This window comes from Miniopterus schreibersii (assembly GCF_964146895.1).
Source record: "Miniopterus schreibersii genome assembly, chromosome: 22".
NCBI lineage: Eukaryota > Metazoa > Chordata > Mammalia > Chiroptera > Miniopteridae > Miniopterus > Miniopterus schreibersii.
This window is the reverse complement of record NC_138124.1, coordinates 12389384-12407380: the sequence shown is the minus strand read 5'-3', so window position 1 is coordinate 12407380 and position 17997 is coordinate 12389384. Positions and strand designations below refer to the sequence as shown.

At 42.0% G+C, this 17997-nt stretch overlaps 1 protein-coding gene across 2 annotated transcripts in view; it reads right to left on the bottom strand.

Annotated features, from left to right (window-relative positions):
* Window positions 1-17997, bottom strand: part of CHD2 (chromodomain helicase DNA binding protein 2) — an 80051-nt gene that overhangs the window by 32569 nt on the left and 29485 nt on the right. For both annotated transcript variants that reach the window (XM_081124398.1, XM_081124399.1), the window contains 12 exons: window positions 17472-17697; window positions 16412-16512; window positions 15656-15700; window positions 15316-15494; window positions 14885-15009; window positions 12834-13050; window positions 11018-11107; window positions 10056-10246; window positions 6095-6283; window positions 4916-5078; window positions 4244-4396; window positions 2903-2974 (listed from right to left, as the gene is read on the bottom strand). In XM_081124398.1, the coding sequence (XP_080980524.1) occupies window positions 2903-2974; window positions 4244-4396; window positions 4916-5078; window positions 6095-6283; window positions 10056-10246; window positions 11018-11107; window positions 12834-13050; window positions 14885-15009; window positions 15316-15494; window positions 15656-15700; window positions 16412-16512; window positions 17472-17697 (1751 nt within the window). The remainder of the gene's footprint in view (window positions 1-2902; window positions 2975-4243; window positions 4397-4915; window positions 5079-6094; window positions 6284-10055; window positions 10247-11017; window positions 11108-12833; window positions 13051-14884; window positions 15010-15315; window positions 15495-15655; window positions 15701-16411; window positions 16513-17471; window positions 17698-17997) is intronic.

The following is a 17997-nucleotide window of genomic DNA, read 5'->3' as shown; positions in this document are numbered from 1 at the left end:
GATAGACACACTTCATGGAGGCTACAGAATGTCAGGGGCTTGATGGCAGAGCGAATTTTCATTTGGTTAAGAGGGAAGAGTCAGTGCAGTGAACTAAGGAGTCAAGTAGGATCTGATAAGGCAACAGCAGAGAAAGAATTCGTGTCCCCACCTGGCTAAAACTAGCAGACAAGCGCTAACAAAAACCAGACAAACTTCATCGGGGGGCTCATTCCAGCACGTGGCCTAGACACAGATTCTCCAAGGAAAGGCGGATGAGGCCACGAGAGGCAGGCAGGATAAACAGGGAACCTGCATTCTGTAAAGGCCCCTCCATTTGTCAGGCTGGGGAGGAACAGAAACATTGTACTCAGAGACCCCACGATGGACCTGGAGAGGCCAGCAGCCTGTATCTCCTCAGAACTTGTGCAGAGAAAACCAGGGCAGCTGTGGCTGCAGGGCCGTGTGTGGGGAAACCCTGGCGCTGACATAATCCAGCTCTCACAGCAATGACAATAGAGACCAGCAGGCATGGGACACTCGCCTGCATCCAAGTGCTCAGAAAAGTACGGGCAGGAGGCAAACTACATGAGCCAGAGCAGAAGTTAGATTTCTGTTTTCAGGGAAAGTGATCACACATGTCAAAGACTGATAAACACTTCCTGGTACAGTAGTGGCACTCACAGCACTGGCAGTTCTGAGCTACATTTAGATAAATGAGTACATTCAATGTACATACATAGATGAGTGACAAGGTCTGCACACTCTAACGAAGAGTCACCTTGGCCAACATTGTGCCGTAGAAATAAGAACGGAGAGAGCTGCCCCACAAGAACGTTAAACAAGTCCAATAAAGAACTAACAGATGTGTTGACACACATACTCCGTGATCCTTAGTAGAAATGCCCAGCGACACCATACTCTAAAGAAGCCTACACGGAGACAGGACACTTTAGAATGAAATGCCTAAAACTTAAAATCCAGGGTGTGATTGATCATATAAGCCATTTTCAATGTCACACTTTACCAAAGATAGTATGAATTATAATAAGATGTTATTTGTGTCTATTATCAAACTGGCAAAGATTAAAAATGATGAAATTCAATGAAGCTAAGGGTGAGGTAAAAATGGAAATATTCATACATAAACACTATGAACAGCAATTGTTTGGGAAAAATAAATTAGCGAAATGCATCAAAATCTTTTTTTAAATGCTCATATCCTGACCTAAATATCCAACAACAAAATGACCAAATAAATAATGGTGCAGGCATGAGTAAATACTAGAAATTAAAGGGCTTTTTTTAATCTTTAATGATATGGTGGAAATGCTCAGAGTATAATTTTGAATGAGAGGTGGCAACATGGTCCCAATCAGGTAGACAGATAAAGAAATGAATGGTTCCACTTGGTATGAATGGAAATACACCCAAACGATATGCACAAACAGCAAGTTGTCTCAGGGGTTCTGAGATGGGCATTCTGGACTTTTTTTTACTTTGTAGTCTCCACCATCTTCTAAACTTTCTAAATGTGCATATATTTTCCCCCAATGACCAAGCACTTAATTTTTTAACTTACAAAGATTCAAATTTTCAGAAAATGGTAGAGAACCTGTACTCTGTATGTAGCCATGGGGCAGTAGGGTCAATTGAGAACTATTTAAAAAGCAATGTTAGCTTTTTTCTGAGAAAGGGCAATATGAGACATTTGACTCATACCGTTTTTTAAACTTCGAGCAGGGGACACACAGCACTGATTAACAGGCTGGCTAACATTCATTGAGTGCTTTGTACATGCCAGGCAACATGCTCAGCGCTATGGGGTGACTATCATTCAATGCTCACAGCAGCATTATGAAGTAGGTACTGGGATTACCGGAATTACCATGATTTTATAGCTGACGCAACAGGGAGGAGAGAGGAGGAATGGAAATCAGATCATTATCAATGTTTTAGCAATCCAAACCCTCTTCTCTGTAACTCGTCAGAGCCTTGGTTCTAAACAGATTAGAGCCCAAAGCTCAAGAACTAAAATTTGGGGCTGGAGAAGCTGCCAGAATGCTGCACTTTAACTAGGACTATGTGCAAGGCTGGGGGCGGAAGGCACACCATTCTGGGGTGAGAGACAGACATTAAGAGTGTGTCAAGCTCTTCAGAAAGCAGTCAAGTCTGTTCTATTTATACGAAGCAGTGGCCCAGACTTGAGAAGTTCTGCCGTTCTCTGCAGGACGTGTCTCGGTCAACTCTGGATCTCTCCACAGCCTCCTTGCCCTCTACCTACGCTAAACCTCTCCTCCCCACTTGTCTCCAATCCCACGGTCCGTAACACCTGATGGGCAGAAACCAAGACGTTACCACGGCTTCCACCTTCTCCTAAGTGGCTCTTCTGTCTGTCTAAAAGGTGAAATACTCATGATGCCACATTCAAGCTGGACACTTAACTGAAGCTGCCGTTAGCCAAATTCAAAACATTAAGCCACACTGTACCAGGGTCCAACAGATTTGAGGCATGGCAAGTGTACTTTTCAAGACTCAAAGTCAGCAGTAAAGTACAGACCAGAGCCGCTCATATTAACATATATGTCAAAATCTCCCTACTGGCCAGACCTCCCCGTTTGCCTGGCTGCTCTCCTAGGCCCATAAACTTGGTATCTGGAAGTCATCAGAGAAAACTCAGTTGACATTAGAACTGCTCTGTCATTAATCCACCCCAGGGGAGGTAAACAAGAGCATACATATGCTTTCCTGGAGTGATAGTGAAATTAAGACACATCTTTCACATTAGAGATTTCTCATTCCTTTCTCATGACAGGAGACTTGCACCGTGAATTGTTCCTGGAACTGAATGTTTAAGCCAGAAAGGCTTTGCCCTTGATACTGAGCCCAAGCTGCCCCAATAACAAAGCCGTGTGCGCTGTACCTCAGAACCATCCGCATTGAAGTGGTCCAGGGCCTGTTTTCGGATCTCTCCCTTGATGGAACCATCCAAACGCTGTGAAAATAAAGCACGAGGAGTTCATAAGGTAGGAGGATCAGCTGCGCTTGAAACAGAATACCAGACCTGCAACCTTTATCGGCACGACACCCTCTGGGTAAAAATAGCTGGAATGCACTGGCTGCGCTGCCTGGGGCTGTGCTTAAGCCACATACTCCACTGCCCTAAGCTCTCCTGTTACAAACTCAAGGTCAGAAGCTCTGAATCAAAGGGCTATCTGGGCTTATCCAAGGATCAGAATGGCTGCCAGGACCTGTAACGGAAAAGGCAGCAACCCAAGCTGTGTTTCAAGGCTTTGCTCACTTTCACGTCTGTGGTTCTGAAGAGATGAGAATATACTACCGCTGGCCACCTAATAATCAGTTCCTGTCCCTGGTCACCGAATTATCAGGTCCTGCAGAAAAATGCTGCTTCTTAACTAATGTAGCTAAAATTGCCCAGTTATTAAGCGTTACACAAACCAAAGGTTATTTTCATCATTTTGTTTGGAAAACACTTTGCCATAACACTGAAAATGTTAAAAATTAAGTTGACCCTATATCCCAGCTTATCCAAAAACTGCACTCTAAAATCAGAGCAAAGTTCAAGCTGCCAAATTGCACCTTCAAAAGCACCTCCGGTGCCCTGGTCAGTCTGTCTCGGTGGTTAGAGCCTTGGCCCGGGGACTGAAGGGTCCCAGGTTGGATTCCAGCCAAAGGCATGTACTTCAGTTGCAGGCAACCAATCGATGTGTCTCTCACATCGATGATTCCCCCCTCCTCCCTCCCTCCCACTCTCTCTGAAAAGCAATGGGAAAAATATCCTTAGATGAGGATTATAAAAGATGAAACAAAACAGCACCTCCAGCATTTACTGGCACATACAGTGCTTTTATTAGAGTACATGTCAGTTCTAAGTCAAAAATGTCATCATAAAGCACATGTGAAATTAAAAGTGAAAATTAATTACCTGTACATATAAAGCACTTCTCTTTAAAGCTATGTTCATATTTCTTCCCCTCACAATCACCACTTGAGAAAAACAAGAGACTTCCCAGTTTTCTTCCCTCTCATCCCCACCCTCGCACCCCCCATGAAAGAGCATTTTCATTACAGGGTTGGCCTGAAGGCATGGAAGTGAAAATTAAGGCCCTCCTGGAACCGTAAGCTCGGTCTATTTCAAGCAAGAAAACTCTTGCTTTCTACTTTAGGATAATTGAGCAAACACAGTACAGAGCCCAGAGGAAGGGAGGGGCAGAGGGAGAGTCCAATCACTGAGCACCCTCACCTGGAAAGGGTAGTGCTTGATGGTCAGGTACTCGGCCAGGATGTCCAGCATCCTCACCATCTGGGAGAAGATGAGGACCCTGTTCCCTCTTTCTCGGAGTCTGGTCAACAGTTTATCTAACAGTATCAGCTTCCCGCTGCTCCTGATCAGGGACTGGAAATTGAAAAGACATTCCAATGTTCAAAATACTCCAACCTGCCCTTAATCTCTAGGAGTTCATATTTTTAAAATCATAGTTAAGCTTTCGGAAGCCTTCTACACCTGGCTGACAAATTCCTGAAATGCTCTTTACCTGTTATCAATGACACAATACTTTCAGATTGTTCCTGGCTATGGGCCTGCTCTCACGTGTTTTTAAAGCCTCTTTTGATGCTTTCGTCACTTTGATAAAAAAGCACCTACAGAGCCCTAGCCAGTTTGGCTCAGTGGTTAGTGTCGGCCTGCAGGCCGAAGGCTCGATTCCAGCCAAGGGCATGTACCTTAGCTGTAGGTTCGATCCTGGGCCCTGATGGGGGCATATGTGGGAGACAATCAATCAGTGTGTCTTTCCCTTCTACTCTCTTTGAAAAGCAATGGACCAAACAGCTTCGGGTGATTATTAAAAAAAAACACACACATCTACAGAAAGTAAACTGCCTTTTAGAAAGTATTCCGAGCACGGTGAGCACGCACCAGAAGCACCTCCTGTCCATTCTCTCTCTCATTTTCCTCGGGGGGTTTAATCAGGTAGCAGTGGTTGCAGCATTTTTTCAGCTCCATCACAATATTCAGGAAACCAGACGTGCTGCCTCTTGTTCCCTTGGCAAGAGCCTTGTAGTTCCGGGTCAGGATCCATCTGCAAGTTACAGATGACAATGCTATTAACAGATTCAAACAGAGAGTTGGGGTATTCTATGAAATACTGACACTGAATCTGAGTCTAATGAACCCTCTACACTCGTCTTGAGTGCCCAGGACACAAACTGTACAGAGTAAAATATTAAATGGAGCCACAGCACTGGAATCAGCAAAATCCATACAAGATTCAGTTTCTTCACTCAAAGGACGGGGGGGGGGGGGGGGGTGTTAAAATAAACTTAAGGGACATGCCAACCAATCACAATGTATGGTGCTTACTCAGATCCCAATGCAAACAAGAGTGAGTGTGAGTGTGTGTGTGTGTGTGTGTGTGTGTTCATGTGTGCACATATTTATGAGATCCAAGAAACACTTACTGGACATTGTGAAAGTATTAATTATTGATTGCTTTCGGGCATGGCAACAGTATTGTTATTATGCTTTTTTTTTTAATTGAGGGATAACTGACATATAACATTATCAAGTGTACACACTACGACTCAGTATTTGTATATATTGGGAAATGATCATCACAATAAGTTAACATCTGTCACCATAGTTACAAATTTTTTTCCTTCTTGTGGTAAGGATTTAATCTACTCTAACTAACTATAGTCACCACACTGTACATTACGTTACCACGATTTACAGTCCTCTGAACATAAAGAAATTGCTATTTAAATCTGTGTTGAGGCCTGGCTGGTGTGGCTCAGTGGCTGAGCACCGACCTAGGAACCAGGAAATTGTGGTTCGATTCCGGGTCAGGGCACGTGCCTGGATTTCAGGATGGATCCCCAGTAGGGGGCATGCAGGAGGCAGCCGATCCATGACTCTCTCATCACTGACTTTTTTATCTCTCTCTCCCACTTCCTCTCTCTGAAATCAATAAAAACATTTTTTTTTAAATCTGCGTTGAGGCGTCACTGAAGCAAACAGCTGATTGTCCATTACCCACTTGTGGCTTAAAGGTACTGACCTTACCCCCACCCAGGCCTCACCTAGCCCACAGCTTACTTGTAATACTGTTTCTGAAGGGCCGACATCTCTACCCTGAGAATCTGTTCCACTTTGGCAGGCAGGGACTTCTCCACATCTTTTTTGACTCTCCGGAGAAGGAAAGGCTCTAGCACCTTATGGAGACTCTGGTAGCCGTTCTCTCTCCCTTTCCCATGGTCTTCCTCAAAATCTTCCCAGAACTCAAACCTGGGGATGAAACAGTAGAGTGTTACTTAGTTACACAGAAGAAAAAAGCATTTAGCCAACAAAAATTTCTTTTAAAAGAAAATGAAAAAAGGAAAAAAATCTTTAAAAAAAAATGAACCTTCCCTATAAGGAAAGATAAGTTTTATCAGTTACTAGCTCTTGAATCCAAGAGGAGAAAACCAACTGAATTAATCTCATCAGTCTACACTGGGTCCCAGGTTCCCAATTCTGAGCTGCACCTAGAGTGCACCAAATTTCTGTATATCATTAGTATAGCAATTAATATATATATACAAATCTAGTAAGTTCCTGTATGAAATATGCAGAAAAAAATCATCATAACTATCTTTTAATAAGCTGGAAGTTCTTGGGAAAATAAAATTCAGAAGTAAAAGAATTAGCGGCAGTATTAGAGCTGTCACTGCTCAAAGGCAAAATTTACATAATTTCCATCAATAATCTTCACTGTTCATTAAAAGTTAACTGACTGTAACAAAAATAAATAAGACTATGGCCCTCAGACATGAACACGACAAGTGATAAAAATTTAATACTAGTGAAACTTGGGCACGTACATTTTATTAAGGAATTTAAAAACTTGTCACCCATAATAGTTTTGCCCAAACTTTAGAAAGAAGTTTCTCATATTTAAATGTTAACTCGACCATCTCTGGTTCACTAAAGGATTTGTGGCAAAAATCCAGATTTGGACATTATGATCAAATTTCCTTCAAAAAAAAAAAAAAGAAAATTTGTTTTACAAGGATTAGAAAAATGTGCTTTGTCTTGCCAATGGGACACCCACTTGGAAGAACTGGCCTAGTTCTGGGTGCAGACACCCTCGGCAGGTAAGAGCGAACCATTAACTGAGGCCACGACGGGAAGCTTAGTCACCGCCCCATGGTCTGCTCTTGGGCACCAGGTGGCCCTGCTCTGCTGAAGCCAAAATAACCAACTCAAGTGACCCAGCGTCACCTAGGGCTACGGAAGACTCGAGCATCTGCTCTCCGGTAAGTCACAGCCAGCAAATGCCAGCACTGCCACCAGGCACAGTGGCATCAATGGAGTCAGCTGCCATTTCTGACTCATAAATGGCCAAGCATTGCATCAGAACTGCCAGGTGGGTCAACATCAGCCTTAGAAACATCCCCCAAATTGTTAAACCTTTATCTAAAAATGACCGAGAAAGAGAGACAAGACACAAATTACTGCAATAAAAAAATTACTTAGAGCACTACTGATCCTTCAAAAATTAAAAGGATTATAAGGAAACACTGTAATGAGACACTTTAGATGAAATGGACAAATTCTTACAAAGACACAAATTAACAAAACTAAGAAACAGAAAACCTGAAGAGACCTATAACTAGATACTGAATTAGTCATTAAAAAATTTCTCACAAAGGAAACCTATCGAATATTAAAAGAAGAAATAACACCAATGTTAACAAACTCTTTCAGAAAATAGAAGAGGGAACACTTTCCAATTCATTCAATGATCCTGATACCAAAGCCAGTCAGACACATGCACAAAGAAAACATACAAAACAAACAACAAAAAACCTAGAGTCTAATATCCCTCAAAAACACAGATGCAAAAATCTAACAAAATATCAACAAACTGGATCCAACGATACAGAAAAGGGTTAAACATCAGGATCAAGGCAGCTTTACCCCGGGAATGAAAGGCTGGCTTAACATCTGAAACGTAGCTAACAGAATGTACCACATACTGACAGAATCTAGAACAAAAACCACACCGTCATCTCAACATACGCGGAAAAAGAGCATGAGACAAAATCCAGCACTCATTCATTGCAAGAACTCTCAAAAACTAGGAAGAGACCCTCCTCTTTTGCTCTTCAAAAGGCAACATTTAGAAAATGGAAAGACAAGCCACAGACAGGGACAAATATTTGCAAACCATATACTAATAAAGCATTTGCATCTAGAATATTTAAAAATAAAGAAAAAGAAATTAAAAATCTGTTCAACTCAGAAGACAGACAATCCAATAAAATGGGCAAAAAATCTGAAAAGACAGTTTACAAAAGATACACAAATGGCTAATGCACACATAAAATGATGTTTAGCATTATTAGTTATTATAGAAATGCGAGTCAAAGCGACAATGAGATACCCCTACACACCCACCAGATGGGTAGAATCCAGAAGACTGACAATGCAAGTATCAGCGATGATACAGAGAAACTAGCAAATTCAAACATTTCTGATGGGAATGTAAATAGTACCGTCACTTTGGAAAACAGCCTGGTTGTTCCTTAAGAACCATATACTTTCCACACAATCCAGCAAGTCCACTCCTAAACATCTAACCAAGATAAATAAAACGTGTGTCCACACAAAGACACAACAGCCCGGCACTAAAGCAATGCAAATGTCCATTTACTGGTAACTGACTGGGCATACAATCGAGTGTTAGTCACAATAAGAGAATAGCTCCTGAGAATCTCAAAACTGCTACGCTAAATGAAAGGAACCAAAAACAGAAGTGCACTTATTAAACTTCTATTTATACGGAATTTCTAGAAAAGGTAAATCACTAGAGGGGAAAGCAGGTTAGCAAATGCCTAAGGCTAGAGGCAAAAGCAGAGTTTGCATTAACAAACAAGCAAGAGGGAACTTTTTTGCATGAAAAAATATGCAAAAACTAGATTACGGTGATGGTTGCACGACTCTACAAATTTACTAAAAAATAATGAATTTTATACTTACAGTGGTACGCCTTATAGTATGTACGTTGTATCTCAAAATGTTGTTTTAAAAGTTAACAAATGGGGAAAGGGACCATTTCTATGTTGGTCATCAGGCTACCCAAAATGCCTTGACCAGTTTATGGCACATAGTAGGCACTCGCATCTTTTCAGAATTTTAATGACATGAGCTGAACGAGGAAATAAATGGGGGGGAGGGGTGCCATATAGAAAATAAAACAGGGTAGGGACAATAAGCATGTCTAATAGGCAACTTTAGGTTAGGTCATCTGAGGAAACCACTACAAGGAAGTGGTCACATAAACTGAGGCAAAAATATTAAGAAGTGATTGGCCACAGGAAGATGAGAAAAAACATTCCACAGGAACGGCAATGGCATGGCAGGGGAAAGGAAAGGAAAAGTGGCCCCAATGGCTGGGGCAGAACGAGTGACGCAGAAAGCACTACAGGATGAGTCAGTACTGCCAAGGGGCCAGGCTTGAGCGGGGTCCTCCAAATTAGGGCAACGAGTTTAGATTTCATATTAAGTATCATCAAACACCGCTGGACAACTTTAACTTTTATGAAATGTGCACACCGTCTCTTCCACAAAAATCTTCTCAAAACACACATCCCACAAATTTTTATTAAGTTAAAGATTTGAGTAAGACCTCAAGGTGATGCTTCTGTTAGCAAAGGTTTGGGTTTAAGGATTTTGTAACACTTGTCAGACTGTGTACCTTGCAGATTTCAATTTTACTGACTGCCTTACAACAAAAGTGAGATGGGCTGATGTTTCCTATCTACTAATTATTTCCCCAAAGTAGTAACCGATTCAAATGTTTGGTAGACAATCTGCTCTCCTCCTTAACAGGCTGCTTTCTGTGCCTTCTCTCGTGTAATACGGACATTTTAGTTCGTCTCTTCCTGCCTCAGTTAATGCTTCGCTTTCCCCAAAACATGCCATCCGTTTCCCCTAAGGTCTACTGAAAAAAGTTAAAAAGCATTGGCATTTCCGACATTGTAGCATGTTTTGAAATACACAGGAAGGAGCTTACTTCTCCGGCATAATAAAGTGCAGCAAGGACCAGAGCTCTTTGAGGGAATTCTGAAGAGGGGTCCCCGTAATCAGGAGCCTATGGTTGGACTTGAAATCAATCAGAGTTTTATACAATAAAGAGTCATCATTCTTCAACCGATGGGCTTCGTCCACTCCCAGAAAGGCCCAGTTAATACTGCCCAGCACAGTCTAAAGTAAAAACAAAACAGAACGAGCCACCAGGTCAGAAGGGAACCCAAAAGTACTTGCAAGTGTTAATTATCTCTGTACAAATACCATCACACAGGCACACACAGAAACATTCACTCGCGGACTGAAGCACTTGAGGACTCGTTTACTCGGCGGTCTCCCGGTGGACGTCTACTCCAAGAGCGCCCTCTTCCAAAAGGCACAGAGGACCGTAGGCCAGGAACTGCTGCGCCCAGAGCAAGAACGCAGAACTCAGGATGCTGGGCAAAACCACACGCAAAAAAGCCACAAACAAAAACCCAAACGCAGGGCTTTGCAGTCTCTCCTTAATTAAGGTTCTCCTCGCCCTGTTCTCCAGCCCAACCTTGAAGCACAGAAACATCAAGCACTTCTTTACACTTACTGTCACCAATGGGATCACCTGCCACATACACTATTTACTAACTGTAGAAAGGAGGTCATTTAAAGAGCCTCATTGGTCGGTCGTCCTCGGAGACCATCCCACCCGTTCGGGAGAAATGCCTGAACCACGGTGGGATGGCACTTGGATCTCAGGGGTTACGGGCCTCAACACCCCTTCGCCCTGTGTAATTCAACTGGACTAGGCAACTCAAGGTCTCCTTCTACTGTAAGTTTCTGTTTTGTTTTGCCTAACCTTGATATCCTTTGTGGATTTGTCTGCTTCTTTTAACACAGCAAGTGGGAGGTACACACCCCACCATATGGACAAGTCACATTACAAAATGTAGCCCTTTAGGACCAATTACACACCTTATCTTTCAAAAGGATCTCATATGTTGTTATAAGTGCATTGAACTTGAGCCTTTTGGTCTGAGAATGAATCCATTCATATTCTCGTATCTATAAAAGAGAATGGTAATTAAGATACAATTTCTACTTGACCAGTAAGTCTTACGACAGATGCAACAAAAAGATCTGTAGAATTTAATACTTTATACATTCTAAAATGGCCTAATCAACATATAAAGCAGTAATAGAATTAAAAGATCTATCACTGAGCAGGAAAAACTTTACCGCCAGAATTCAAATAAATTGTCATTTCCCTTCACCCGTCCAGCCTCAATACAACGGACCCCAAAAATGCATTTCATCAGCAATTAAACTCCAAAATGAGAGCTTTCTTAAGGTACTAGAATTTGACCATTCTCTGGGCAGGGCAATAATTTTATCAACAAGTAAAACAAATGCCAACCCCCAGCTAGGTCAGAAACCTCATTAATCAGAGCTGACAGATGTGCACCCAAGAAAAAGGAAAGGGAGCTGAATGAGAATATAATTTAATAGGAACGAAAATAACGTCAATGTGAAGGCACAAAAGCTAACACATTCACACTGAGGTGTGACTGGACACCCACAGCACAATGGCCTGTGACAAGGCTCCTGCAGTTTGGTGGTCGAGTCAGAGGACGGACCACAGGACAAGGAGTACATGAGGCGATTACCAGCAAGTGGGAAGAAAAACAAAATAAAGGACACTGAAGACCACTAAGAAAGCTTCCCAGGTGCGACAACAACTACTGAATGCAGGGTTTCAAGCCCTTTCGCATCCCCTAGGAAGTCGTTCCTTTTCTTTTGTAATGGTTACCAAAATGGACAAAACTAAAAACTATGCTTAGAAACTGAACATAAGGGCAATGAAATCTGCCAGGGTTTAGGCTAGACAATGAAAATATTTACTGAAAATAAATTTGAATGAGCATGATAATATGTGATTGTAACAGCTCTCTCAAAGGTTTTCGGGTTCCTGATGGCTTGCTCTCATTAGAAGCAATCCCCCAGAAACAGTTTAACGAACAGGGGAAAGAGCAAAGGTATGGGACCCAGTACATCTCTGCCCCAACCCCACATTCTAGCTGGCCTGGGGACAAGTGTTCACCTCTCTGAGTCAGTGTCTCCAACCGTTGGTTGGAAAGAACATGATCTACTCTGAAGACTATCATGAGGATTACGGGCAACATACATAAAGCAACCAGCACAGGGCCTGGCACATTAACAGGAGCTTTTTAAAAAAAAGTTAGTGATTCTCAAGAAAAACTAAGTTTCCGGTGCTCAGGTTTGATTACAGGCAGATGTCACCTCTGCTGCCTTGGAATGGCTCCTTGTCCTTTCCTTTTATTTCTTCATTATAACTTTAATACATTAAAGTTATTTTAATTTTTAAATTCTTTTCAAGTACAGTTGCAACCTCACCATTTTAAAAGGTTGGAAAACACACTCTAAGAACTCGATTATGTTCAGTAATATCTCTCAGCTCAAACAGCATATTAACATTCTACAAAATATTAACTCCTTATATTCCTTCACAAATAAAGTGGTCTTGGAAATACAGAGGACAGAGAGAAGAAAAACTTAATACTGTAGTCCAACTAAGAGATTCTCCTTCATGTATTTTCATTAAATATAAGCGTTTTACAGTTGCATTTTTTTTTGAGACATATTATCTCCCAATATCAGGGACACAGCAGTGTCAGAATCATAATTTTACTAAAAACTATAATGGCTTTAGGTCAATTTCCAAAATACATTTATAACACAGATTCTATTGCAGTTCTTTTTGTTTACACACCGTATTTCTGCTCATCAGGTCACCTATGTAAACCACTACGTTAATCTCTGGTGCCCAGATTTCAAACTCCCTCTGCCATGAGGTGAGGGTGGACAAAGGGACGACTATAAGAAAGGGGCCATACAGCTGGTGCTGGTGGAACAGGTAGGAAAGGAATGATATTGTCTGGATGGTCTTCCCCAGGCCCATTTCATCAGCAAGGATTACGCTGTTGCTTCTGTAGGGAAAAGAAAAATAAAATCATGAGGTCACACAAAAAACAGTATGTGCACAAAGAGCAAGGACACCGATGCCCCACAACGTCCTCAAGCAAGGCATTTCATTGTGTGGCTCAATGAATTTCCTCTCGCCTACAATTAAGTCTCCTACATAAGAAAGTATGTAGAAGCCACAAACAGAATTAACGAGTGATCTAGGCATGATCACGACTCGGACTACTACGAACGCCTGTTCATACTATATTCTTGACCTTGCATTGTGGTCTTGTCCAGCTATCCCTGGAACAGAAGAGGTAGGTGTACATAAGCACATGACCTTGGCTTCCAACACAGAAAGCAGAGCAGACTGGCCAGTCCCACTGCTGCTGATCCCTAGAGCCTGACAGTCATGTGCCTTGGCTCAAATTACCCACCCAACCTGCTGCTTGCCTCTGGGTTGTTTAATGCTACACGCAGTGCTCCCCAGACTACATACTGCTGTGCATACAGCTCGTTCTAAATAAATACACAACAGTCAACAGAAGGAAAGGATTTCTTAATCCCACACCTGAATCAGTTTCTAGGAAAGGACTCACTCAGGAATCTGCATCTTAACACTTCTGCATGTAAGAATAAGCACTTCTGCATATTCTCATGCAGGTGTATTCCTGGGACCACACTTTGAGAAACGCTGCTTTAGGAGATATGTTGGATTTCGACAGGATACCAATAGGAAAAGAATTGTACAGATATAAGAAAAAAATCTGCCCAGCCAGTGTGGCTCAGCAGTTGAGCATCGACCTATGATCCAGGAGATTGTGGCTTGATTCCCAGTCAGAGCACATGCCAAGGTTGGGGACTCAATCCCCAGCAGGAGGCATGCAGTAGACAGCGGATCATTGATGTCTCTCTCTCCCTCTTCCTTCATTTCTCTAAAATCAATAGGAAAAAAAATTTTTTTTAAAGAAATACATTTAAAACAATTTTTTTTGACAAAATGGTCAGAGTTAGGAAAAGTATTTTCAAAAAACAGAAAATAGCCCGTTTGGCAGGAAATTAGGAATACATGTTTGACACAGGTCAAAAATGTTCAAAGTGTCCTGCAAATCAGGCCACTGAAGGTTTACACATATATAATACAGGCTTAATGAGTGACCCAGGGAGCGCTGGAAGTGATACATACAAGTTAAAGACAATGTAACGGATTAGAAAAACAAGGCACCAGCCCAGCTGGTTAGAGCGTCATCCCATGCACCAAAAGCCTGGCATCCCTGTACAAGGAAAGGCTGCGGCTCCATTCCTGGTCAGGGCACACACATACTTAGGCAGCGGGTTCAACCCCAGGCCAGGTGCAAATGGGAGGCAACTGCTTGATGCTTCTCTCTCACAACAATGTTTCTCTCTCTCTTTTCCTCTCTCTAAAATCAATAAAAACAACAAAGACATATCCTCGAGTAAGAATTAAAAAGAGAAAAGCAAGACACTTAATTCACCAAGGAGAGATTAAATTTTTAATTTAGGAAGAAAGTACACAGAGTATTCCTGAGTAATTTCCTTCATATTTCTCTCGTCTCTCCACCCTAGTGGGAGGAAATGGTTAATTTTCACCAAACTTTCCCCCCCAGAATTATCTTCAACCCAAAATTGGTTGAATCTGCGAATCCAAAAAACTGACTGTACTTGGCTTCAGATTAATATGGTATTATATGTATGTAAAAAAACTCTCAGAAGGGACTTCTCTCAATGACATAATTTTTAAATTTCTACAATCTACAGTAGGAAGAAGTAATTCTTTGCCTCTAACAATAAAGAAGCCAAAGACAGTAAAAATGCCAAGCATCTTTTTCTACCTACTTGCACCAGGAATGAGCGAGCCAATTGAGGCCTTCGAGCTGATAGTCTCGGAGCTCCAGGTTCTCCCCTCCCAAATACGCCGGCTGTTTCTTCAAAGCCACAAATCGTGGTCTCTGCTTCAGGGCCTGAGAAACAAAATTTAACAAAGCCCGCATGAGAAAAAAATTCCTTCCTGCTCCTATGTTAAAATGCTAGCCACAATTTACGTGCTTGGCACCAAAGCATAAAAATGCCAATTTCCTTCTGACTCCCCAACCCACCACAAGCCTTTCATCATGGTCCAGGGTCCCAAAACCAGACTGCCTCCAGAATGTTTTCAGTGAATTTGCTTTATTTAGTTTTGTAACATTTGATCTTCCCAGTATCTGACTGACCAGCCCTTTGTGTCAACACATCTTCCCCCTAAGGAATGAAAGCCAGCCCCACCCCACCTTGCACTCTCTCGTTGGGATGGTTTTAGAGTTGTTGCGACTATGAAAGCTGTCGATGCAGCCCTGGAACTTCTTTCCAATCAAGGCTTCGTCTTCCCAGCTGCACTCTGAGTAGGGCAGGCCCATCCACTTGCATAGATACTCGGGTTCATTGGAAGGCGCTGGCTTCCGACTGTGAGCTATTGCATGCATAAAAAAATACAGGTCAGCGTTAACAGAAAGGAACAACATTCTGTTTTACGTATAATCAATGAAAACACCGTGTGGCTAAACTGTAAACACTGCAAAACATGAACTGCTTGTAAATGCTAAACAGTCATAAACAAGATCTCTTACTTACCTGGGAAATCTGTCTGACCCAGTGTAGATTTGCTTGTCTTCATAGCTAAACAAATGGACAATGAGAGAAAAAAGTTATCACTATAATCAAGAATGGAATGACACTTTATGTCCGACAGGGAAAAATATCAATAAACTATCTTGCATCTTAAAAAGAAAAAGACCCATCATGTTCTCATGGCCCTGTCTAGCTACTTCTCCATTTCTCTGTTCCTCTTTACAACAAAACTCCAAGGAGAGCTGATTTTACTCACTGTCCCCATTCTCTCTTGAAGTGACCCCACCACTCCATGGGTCCATTTCGCCAGTGCCACAACCTATCGCAGATTCAAGGACCAAGTCCCAGTCTGCACTGTACTGACCAGCAGCACTGCCTCCTTCCCAAGCTGTGCAAATCACATGCCTGTCAGTGCACCACCCTCTCTCCTCTCCCATCTTACTGGCTGTCCTTTCCCAGTCTCTGGCTTCTTTCTGACTTCCAAAAGCTAAAATGCTCTCGGCCTTCCCATTCTCACCATGTATACCATTTCTAATGATCTCATTAAATCTTAGGCTTTAACTACTATCCATATAGTACCGATAAATTCTCAAATCTAGATCTCTAGCCCAGGGTCCTGAACGCCAGGCTCACATATGCTACATTCTTCACAATACTCTCCACTTAGATGACTAAGAATATCAAACTAAGCTCTTGTTTTCCACCCCAAACATCAGCTATTCCTCCCAACACGGCTAAAGGAAGTTTCCATGTTCTTACCTATTACTCTCTCTACTATCTGATACTGTTTGTTCAACTCCGAGGCCAGCTCTTGTTGGCAGTTGAAATACTCCACATCTTCAGGGGAAACCTTCCCCAACCTGGACAGCATACAGACAGACAAAGCACAAACTCATTAATTTGGGGAATCCATACGCATCCATCAAAGCAAAGTCAGAGGCAGGAAAGGACATCTGGTCTTTACTTCCACCTGGAAGTACTGCCCCTTTACTGCTCTAGTAACTAGGCCAGAGATTTTACAAAAAACATCCACTTTTAGAAAACTCTGAACACCTTAGGTTCCCCTCTTGGATGTGGTCTATTTACGAGGAAACCTAAAAATGACTATTTTGTAACAAATTTCTGTAATGTCATGGGATAAATTCATATATCTAAACAGACCAGAGACAACAGAACTGTCTTCCAGGTTTAAAAGATAACCTGCCTTTTTAAATATATAATGGACTTTAGGGGTGATTAAATGTGGCTTTTTTGGAACACTAGTTATTTTTAGCACCAAAGCTCTTTGAAAGGACAGCAGCCGCCGCCTGAAATTTGGTATCACCATACTTCTGTGAACTTTAAATTTCTATGCTTTATAAGCTACTCCTATCTTAGGGATATTTTTTATTTTTGGATCTGAGGAAAAATACATGATTTAGTGAAGTAGCGTATTTTGCACAATAAAAAAACAGGAATGAGCCCTGGCCGGCATGACTCAGCAGCTAAGCATCGATCTAGGATTCAGGAGATTGAGGTTTGATTCCCGGTCAGGGCACATGCCTGGGTTGCGGGCTCAATCCCCAGTTGGGGGCGTGTAGGAGGCGGCTGATCAATGACAACTCTCTCATCATTCATGTTTCTCTCTCTTCCTCTCTCTGAAATCAGTCAAGACATATTTAAAAAACAAAAACAAAGTGAATGAGAACTCATCTGTTCCAATTCCTGACACAAAATAACCTGACCCCATGACACTGGCGGGTCTGACGTCCATGTACATCGAAGCCTCCTGTCCCGCAGGCTGCAAATGCATTTCTTTAAGCCACTATGGAAAACGTACCATTGCTTGATTTCATCTTCTTTCTTCTTGAAGTTCTCGAGTTTTTTTAGGCCCTTCACTTTCTGCTGCTGCAGGGACTCCTCGCTCTCCCAGGTGCTGTGGATATAGGACCAGCCCTTCCACTTGATGAGGTACTGTGCCTCGCCCTCATCCCTTCCTGGCTCAAAGTCGCCACCTGGGTCTCCATTTGCTTCAATTGCGTATACAGTGGTAGACGCTCCAGTGGCTGCAAAATGATTCGGTTTTAACAAACTTTAGAAAGCACATGAAACCACACACTGAAGTTTCCCAAGGATGCAGCTGTCTAAAGAAAAGAATCTCTTTTTGAAGGAAGCACCAAAATCCTTTCACTTGAAAGCAGCAAAAATTCGCAAATACAGGATAAAATCAATCATTTCAAATATTTTTAAAATGCAAACCCAATTTTTATGCTTTAAAACATATTCCAAAACTTGCTAGTGAAATCTGAGAAATCCTTGCATCCAAACACAATAAAAATGGAAGAGCAACAATCCTTAAGTTCGAC